At 40.6% G+C, this 9,083-nt stretch overlaps 1 protein-coding gene across 1 annotated transcript; it reads right to left on the reverse strand.

Moving 5' to 3' along the window:
* Positions 1–359: 359 nt before the first annotated feature.
* On the reverse strand, positions 360–6,337 carry LOC131218561 (BTB/POZ domain-containing protein At3g50780-like). Its single transcript, XM_058213169.1, has 2 exons — positions 4,616–6,337; positions 360–1,788 (listed from the first exon to the last, which is right to left on the reverse strand). The coding sequence occupies exons 1-2, from the start codon at positions 5,195–5,197 to the stop codon at positions 832–834; spliced, it is 1,539 nt and encodes a 512-aa protein (XP_058069152.1). The 5' UTR covers positions 5,198–6,337; the 3' UTR covers positions 360–831.
* Between the last annotated feature and the right edge of the window lie 2,746 nt (positions 6,338–9,083).

Below are 9,083 nucleotides of genomic sequence, written 5' to 3' on the forward strand. Positions count from 1 at the left end.
TTGGATCCAAACCTACTTGAGTGAGATAACCGAGCTAGCTTGCTTCGTGTATAGCTATACCCCATTGCCGCCCCTACAATTCAGTGATTCAAGAAGACCATCACAGTGTACAGAATACAAATAAAACATCTACAAAAAAAGTGCCTACAGGGCAGCTAAGGATCATCACATCATGTGCTAACACATGGGACCCACATGCAGAGATGGTCTGATGATCACAACCAGCCATCTTATGGATGAATCTTGCCTGCCCAATAATCACACCGAAATGATGATCTCAACCTTTGATTTTCAGAGTTGAATCATGAGCCAGCGGATTCTTCTCTGAGATCTCAATCACAGTGGGCCCCACAAAGATCTAATACTGAACTTATGCGATCATTCCCCACCAAGTTTATTATGATAGCAAAAAACACATTAAACAAACATCACCCAGTAAGCAAATTTCACATCAGTAATTCTACAAAACCCATGCACAGCTCTAGATAGACACGACCACATGTCTAGCACATGTGTGGCGAGTCCGACACGTGCTTCAGGTGGGCCACATTGAAGGCGGATAGCACTGACCCAAAAATGAGGCCAGTATACTCATCATGTTGATCAAACCTGCATACTGAACGCCGAACATCTTCATTTTCTCCCACAACTCTCATGATCCAAGTCATATGCATGGTGGGGGCCACCTGATCAACGGGCTTTGATAACACAGACATGCCAGGTTGGCATGTAGAGGTCCATGTGGAAGTAATGTGTAGGCTGAGCAATGCTATATAGATCATTTCTTCAATCACTCAACTGGTTTTCAATAGTAGGAAGCTCTCTTCAGTTTCACTCTCCGACTGGCACTGCATTCTCTGATTGCAGCAGATTATCAGATTCGATATAAGGCCTTATGAAGGTCCTCCTCCACCAGACTTCAAAGGCCCGCCGAAGATTCGGGCAGTTATCGCCAACCTTCAAGAAATTGCCCAACCATGCAAGCAAAATGCTCTGCTGATCTTCCATTGGCAGTGTCAGAATGGTCCGCCCGATCCCATCTTCCACCATCTTCCCATCAAACGATCTGCACCCATGCTGTAACCAGCTGTAATCACTGATCAACGGCTGCAACCATGTTTCTAACAAAAGCTTCCTTGTGTCCTTTGATGGAAGCACCTCGCCCCTTCCAATCCCAACCAAAAGCCTCGCCGTAATGCAGCTAACTGGGTGGCGGTCCACAATTGCCAGCTTTGAATGTAGAGTGGCCAGCTCATGTTGGGTGGTCCACATCGCCACAAACTCATCGGCCGCTTGCTGGCCGTACAAAATCTCGACCAACCATAGGAGATTATCAGCCTCTAAGGCTACCTGCCGTGCCATGGAACCTTTGCCATCCATGGATTTTTCGGTGGACCTAGATTCAGCTGCTTGCCTGAACAAAACCAACATCGAATCTAGGCAACTGCGGCACGAATCATATATATTTTCATTGCAGATGTTGGAAGCAGCATCGTACGTGAGATTATTTTCCTGTAGCAGCTTTGATACTAAGGATTTCATCTCCCGCCGACCTCTATCCTCATTGCTTTTGAGAATGAGTTGCATTATGTGGGCGAGTGTATCATTTGGGGGGTTCGAGTTATCAGGAATGACCCGTTTCAGTACCGGGCTGACTCCATTACGATTGCTTCGGAGGCGTTGGATGGATGATACAACCTTCTCTTCATCTTCGTCAACCCAAGGGACAGCTTCCAGGTATTCCAAGCACAACTTTGTGCAGATATCGAAGCCGATCGATTCTGCAATCTGTGGAATATGGACATTTTCGTGTTTTCGCAGGTTATACAGAGAGAGAAAACAGAGATTGTGAGATAGGATCAGGTAATGAGATATTCAAGTGACGATACAGTTGCATAATGGCAGTGAAGAAGGGGAGATTGTGCATTGAGATCAGTTCTTATGACACTTCTTCATGTGCGATTGAGCATGCCAACCTGACTACCGTGTGCAACATCTGAACCGTGCATCCAGTGGACCACACCATGTGAACGGCCAGCCTGGTTCAAAACTAAGGCAACTCAACTCATCAGGTGGGCCACAAACAAGGGAAGGTTTGAAAGAACACCCCACAGGCATGGTATCCAACCAAGCTGAAACAACCTCATCTTTCCGCCAGGCCATTAACTGTGGGGCCCACCTGATGCACAGCTCAGATGTCAAACATATGACAGATTGGTAGATTGCCCTGTTTGGAGGTGTGCATAGAGTTAGGAAACTTAAATTTGAGTACAGCCATTTTGTTTCAAAGAAAGGGAAATTGAGATAAAATAAAAATGCATTACCTTCGCAGACACCACATAAAAAAATGTCAACAAACATGGCTACTTAGTATTGAATTTTACTCAGTTTAGGGTGTCTTTGATTGCACCAAATATCATGAAATTTCATGTTATTCTACACTAAACTAGACTGAATAATCATGAAATATCATGATATTTGGCGCAGCCAAATAGACCCTTACTCAAAAGTCAAAATGATTACAAAGTAGTAGCAGTTTTGTAATTTGATCAATGCAAAAGCTTCTTCAGATCGAATATTGGAGTTGGTGAAATTCTGGATAAGAATCCATCCATATGGTCATTTAGAAATGGTGGCAAAAGATGCAATATGCAGATCGTTTAAGATTTTTAGGATTATCAAATGGCTACTTAGGTTGCCAGCTGATATTATACTATGGCCTTGTTTGCTTGGATTTTGTCCATGATTCAATTACAGGCCAGTTCGGATGTGCCTAAAAATGCAGATGAGATCAGGGCTGCAACTTTTCAGGTTGGTTTAGGCCGGAAACTGCCAATACAATATGAAATCGGGTTGAGCAAATTCGGGTCATGTTAGGCTTCTTGGGAATAGTCACATGTACCTGGGTCGGGTTTGGTTGGGTCGATTTAAGGTTTGAGTACAAAGGAAGTCAGGTTGGGCAGATTGGGTTGGAATTCAGGTGAGGTTGGGTTGCAGGTTGAGTCCTCTTGAGGTCGGGGTGGGCTTGGGTTGACCCTCAACCCGACCCGACCCACGCTAGTTGCAACCCAAGATGAGACCACCCAGAATAAGAATAAGATGCTAGCTAGTCCTAGCCATTATCATCTCATTTAGGTTTTAAGATGCACATCTAGCCATCCACATTGAGGGATGCATGAAACAGATTAGCTCCCCCAAAATGCGGATGTGCGGATGTGCCTTGGATGCGTTCCACATTCATGTGTACATCCAAACAGCCCATCTACCTACCACACAGAAATCAAGTGACGGAATCAGTTAGTGTATTCTTGAAATGGAACAATCTTAAGTGTGCTCGGGCTATCTTTGGATGCATAAATGAATTTGACTCTGAATATTTGCTTTAATTGAGAGGAAATGGCAAAAAGTATGTGTAATGAGGAATGGAAGTAGCCTTCACATTGCAGTTAAATTCTTTTCAAGTCCAACTTGAGCATATCGTAATTGCAGTTTGGATATCAGATCCTCGATATGAATGATAACAAAGGAAATCATGATTTATTTATTTTTTTCTATTTTGTTAGATGACAAGTATTACAACTTCAAAGTAACTTAAGGGCTCATTTTGCAGTTGGATTTGAAATCGTGTGGAATCAGGTTGATTTTAGTCCATACAGAATCGAGTACATTTAAAATCATAGATCTGTAGTGGGAGTTCAAAAAAAGCTCTTCTGCCTCTCAAATCCAAATCCCTCTAATTCTCTTCTACCAAACGACCAGAAAACAGCAAATCCCCACAATCCCTCTGGTTATATGCTCCAAACAAACCCTAATTTCAGTTCAAACTCTAGATCCTCAATAAAGGAAATCACAATTTGGTTTTTTCTACTTTATTAGATTAATAATTGGATTTAATTCAATAATGCATCAAAACATAGCCACATTAGTGTATCTCGCACACTGACAACGTGGGTGGAATCCCAAACCGTCGATCAGGTATGCTGCCTCATGTTCACCTCTAAATTAAAATCATGACCATCCAGAACTCAGGTAGGCCACACCCAAGGAAGTAGTTGGGATGTGACGCAAACCATCAGTTTTGTGCGGGGTCCACCGTGGTGTTTATACGCCATCCAATCCATTTATCTGATGTGCATCATCGGGATGAAAGAATTACCCAGAAATCAAAGTATTTCAAAACTCACCATACTATGCAAATTTAGAGGTTTTCAGGTATAATTTTATGGGGTGGCCCATCTGAGTGTTGAATCAGCCTGATCTTTAGGATCAAGGATAAATAAGGGGTGATGCAGCTGATGGACGACATGGATTTCATGCATGTTAATAACAAAGAAGAAGAAGAAGAAGAAAAAGAAAAAAAAAAAAAAAAAAGAAGAAAGAAAGAAAGAAAGAAAGAAAAAAAAAAAAAAACAGAACTATTTTGTTGAAGCAGGACTGTTCAATTCAGAACAGAATCGAAATTTGATCCATCAACCAAGCATGATAAAAATAGAAGCACTTTTCTTGTAAATTCAAAACACACATTCCGCTCTGGATCATGTACTGATAAATGACTAATTTGAATTTATCATATTTGCAAGAAATCGAAGAAAACTTGACGATTGTGTGAAATTACCTTGAGAATACGAAGCACATGCATAACGCTTTGCTTGATCAACCTCAGCTTAATATCTTTGCAATACATCAATCCTAAAGTCTCAATGTAAATCTCCACATCCTCACACTCCCCAATTTCAAGACATGATACTGGAGACTGTTGAGAGAGCTTATCAGCGAAAAAGCTGCTGCATTCCACAATCACATGCCTATGAACATTCATCTGCACGCAAAATCCACGCTTTCCATACAAAACTAACTTCAAATCACTCGTCATGGGATCACCAAACTCAACAGCCACCTTGCGCTGTGAATTCTCAACCTTGGTTTTCAGTCGTCGATCATCGTAAGCAGCCCTGGATCTTGATTGAGTGGGACCCTGTTTGGTCTCCTGTAAGTGTTTTTGTGCCATAACGGGGGAGGGTTTCTGCGATTGGGGAGGCGGTTTGTGTCTATTTTGAGAACTTTGTTGCCTTTTGAGAGTCTTCTGAAATACGACAAGGGATGGACAACACCAGAATCCTTCGGGCGTTACAGCAATAGGGACGTTTTTTAGTTTGGTGGGGCAATGTTCGACCCTTCTAACTCTAAAATCAGCCATTTTAATGAGTGTTTTCTAACCAGGAATTGGATTCAAAACTAGAGAGTTTCTTCTACAACCAGGAACTGGATTTCTTCAAAATCCTACAAGAAATCAAATTCGAAAAAAAGCGATCTACAACTCGAAACCAATGCTCCTACAAAATCATGAATTGGGTTTCTTCAGAACTAGTGAAAAATACGAAAATGACAGACAAAAAGGCATCTAGATTCAGGAGTACCCTAGCAAAAAGATTGTATTTTGCAGGAAGAAGGGGGAAAAAAAAAAAAACTTCAAATTCTCCTACACTTTCTCTACAACCAGGAATTCAATTGCTTCAAAACGGTCTACTAACATTCAAACTCGGAAACAGGATCTAAAACTCAAAAACCCCTTACCCTAACTCTTCTTATGAAACAATGAACTGGCTTTTAACTGAAGTTAACTAGAAAAAACGGCAGAGAAGGAAAAGCTGCCAAATTCAAAACCACTTTTCTCAGAAACCATGAATTGGGTTTTATCAGAAACAGCTGAAAAATTAAAAAAAAAAACAAAGGATTTGGATTGCTTCAAAATACCCCAACAATATTCAAAACCCAAACCACGAAAAAATCATGAAAAGGGTTTCTCACAGAACTGCAAATAAGCACAAACTGCAGACTGAAAAAAGCATCCAACTTCAAAAATTTACCAACTCCTCTGCAACATGACTTGGGTTTTCTCTGAAATTGCAGAAAAAGATTACAATTTGCAGAAGAGAGAAAACTCCAAATCTCTTACACTTTTCTCTGCAATCATGAAACAGTACCGTCTACAAATTACAGAAAAGGCATTCAAATTCAAACAAAAAAAAGCATGCCTCTACTTATCTCAGATAACCACGAGTTGGGTTCCATATAAAGTCTCAGGAAAAGAAGGAAATTCAAATCCAAAAGCAAGAAACAAAATTCATAAATTCCTCTAGACAAGAACTGGGTTTTCTGAAACTGACATGAAAACCCATCTCTTAAACCTTATCTCAAATGACCATTTCTAATGATTTCAATCAAAGATTAGATGTTAAGCATCTAGGAAACCAAAAATGGCGTTTTTCAGAGGGATATATGATGGGTGCTTGGAATGCTTTTTCCTTTCCCTCAGAGGGAAAATCATAAACAGCAAAAGCTTTAGATACTCTGGCAGACGATGATAGTTCATGAGCGTGCATCTAGAAATTATACACGTGGCATTCGTTTAACCCAAAGTAAGAAATCCAAATCATGGTTCCCAGTATGGATGGTCCATAAACCAATAACTTGGCGGTTGGGGCACAAGTAATGGATGGATAAGTTGAGAAGTACTCAAAAGGACAGAATCATCAGTGGAGCTGAAAAATAGTGAAATCTATCTTGTTTTCGGATTTTGACCTTTCTAGAGCGTATACAAGAACCCATTTGGACGGTTTGATTTGAGTTATTTCTAATCTAGTTTTACAATTTCTGATTGCTTGTGTACAAAAAACTATACTCGGGCAGACTATTGCACAACTCCCAAAAATAGAATTTACAACGGAAAAAATGGGTCCATGCAGAATTGAGTTGATACGGCCCACATGGATATTCTGTCATATCATCTCAAAAGCGTGTGGTCCTGTGAATGGTTAAGATGTCCGGTTGGTCAGATTTCTTTTCTACCACCAACGTGGTAAAATACAGCTGAGGCTGGCTCTTCTGCCAAGTTCTGTGCTCGTTCGTTTGAGCTTGGGCCTACCGTGGTGTGTGCACCGGAGCGTAGAACGCCTACCGAGTGAGCGTCCTTAGTAAACTCTGTGGGGCCCACCCTGATGTATGTAACTTATCCGCACCGGCCATCAGTTTTTCCAATTTATTTTAAGGCATAATCCCAAAGTTGAAGCAAATCCAAAGCTCAACTGGACCACACCACTGGAAAAAGTGTAAATTGAATGCCCATTGTTGAAACTTCTTGAGGTTCACATACGCCTGTTTGGGAGCGTGGATTTGGAACAAGGGGGAATCCAGGGATTTGAAATACTCATACTGTGTTTGGCAAAATTTAATTCAAAAATAGCTATGGATAATATATTTATAAGAGTTTGAATTTAATTACTAAATCAACTTTAATATATCTAATTAGGAACTTATGTAATGTTTGATACAAAGGTTTTAATAAGCCCACTGAAATATATATTTCACCCCAGAATGATGAAATTTCAAGTCTCAAGTGAGCAACAAGCACAAGATCACAACCAGGTGACTAACCAATAATTTAAAACCATTGATTTATGTGGACAATCTTTGGATGACGTTGATCATCATATTAAAGTAGTTATAGTGATGCAATTGATAATCTAATTATTTTGGGATATTATTAGTGGGTCATGTGTTTAATAGATTAATAGTTTAGTGACAAATATATTACACATACAACTCTATAAAAAATTTTAAATGTAATCCTAGCTCTCACCTTGGATTTCAAACCATTCTCTTAGGGCATGTGATTTCCCTTCATCGTCATTGTGGTGGATGTCATTATCTCCACTATTTCTTATAGTGTGGTCCACCTAGCTTTAGATATGCTTCAATTTAAGCTATGCCATAAAATGAGCCGGAGAAATAAATGGCCAGCATGTATAGGACACGTACATAACATATGGGCCGTAGAAAATTTAGCATACTGAGTTAGTACACGATCCCCTTTGTCTCTGGCATCCAACCTATCTAGGGGCCATCATGAAATTTTGTCACCCTAAAACTAGTAGTTATTTCAGAAATTATTAATTAATTATTAATTATTTTTTAAGGTACGGCCCATGTAATAAATAAGTAGATATAATTTCTAAGTAATACCGTCCTCATGAGACATGGAGCTAGCTTAGGTTGAATAGCATCCACATAGCACAGCGAGCTTGCACAAATAATACGGTAGAGCTTGGTGCCCTTTAAACCACAAACAAGTAGGTTTATTAAACAGGTGATGGCTCTTTAGGCAGGACACGGATTTCCTGCAAATGCTGGGTGGGCCACTGCAATGTAGGTTAGAAATTTATTCCGTCCATCCGTTTTGTGAGCTCATTTTGAGAGGTGAGAAAAAAATAAAAATAAAAATTTGAGGTGGATACAAAACTGAAGTGGGTCACATAAGAGGGAAAACTGAGGAGAGAAATTTCGACAGTTGAAACCAGGTCTCCACCTTGATGTTTATATGCTATCCAAACCGTTTATAAGGTCATTACAAATGGGATGAAGTGAAAACACCAAAAATATATCCTGATACAGGACTTTTATGGCCATAAGAATGCTTCAACGGTTCTCACTGAATGTCCACTATTTCCTCTCATGTGGTCCACTTGAGTGTTGGATACACCTCTTTTTTGGTCGCACATTCTAAAACGAGCTCTTAAAATGGATGGACGATGTGGATTTCACAAAAACATCTCAGTGGGCCCCACCTAGCATCCTTAGGCGGGAACTTCCTTGGAAAGGCTTTAGCAGGAAATCGGCGTCCCTTTACGAAGAGGTGAATGGCTTGGTAGAACAGGGGTGGCTGTGGCCAAGGGTAGGGCTGCACGGCCGTGTGGCTCTGGTCTGGCCTTGTTCCCCAGGAGCAGATTGCAGGGACAGACCTTGGTGGTGTGTTGATGTCACTAAGTTTTGTGTGCCTTACCATCATATATGTGTTATATCCTCACGGTCTATCTACTTTGGACGATCATTTTAGGGCATGGGCCTAAAATGAGGCAGATTCAAAGCTCAAGTGGAACACATCATAAAAACCAAAGGGAACAATGATGCCCACCGTTGAAACCCTTCCAGGGCCCACCATGGTGTTTATTTGCCATTCAGCTTTTTCACGAGCTCATACAAACTTGGATGATGGGAAAACACAAATATAAGCTTGAACCAAAACT

This window comes from Magnolia sinica, chromosome 11, assembly GCF_029962835.1.
Source record: "Magnolia sinica isolate HGM2019 chromosome 11, MsV1, whole genome shotgun sequence".
NCBI lineage: Eukaryota > Viridiplantae > Streptophyta > Magnoliopsida > Magnoliales > Magnoliaceae > Magnolia > Magnolia sinica.

Bases quoted from the DNA above. Each gene is read 5' to 3' on its own strand.
- LOC131218561 (XM_058213169.1), bottom strand. From the start codon at position 5,197: ATGGCTGATTTTAGAGTTAGAAGGGTCGAACATTGCCCCACCAAACTA. The intron at 1,789-4,615 runs GTAATTTCACAC...CATATTCCACAG, and splicing joins ATGTGCTTCGTATTCTCAAG to ATTGCAGAATCGATCGGCTT.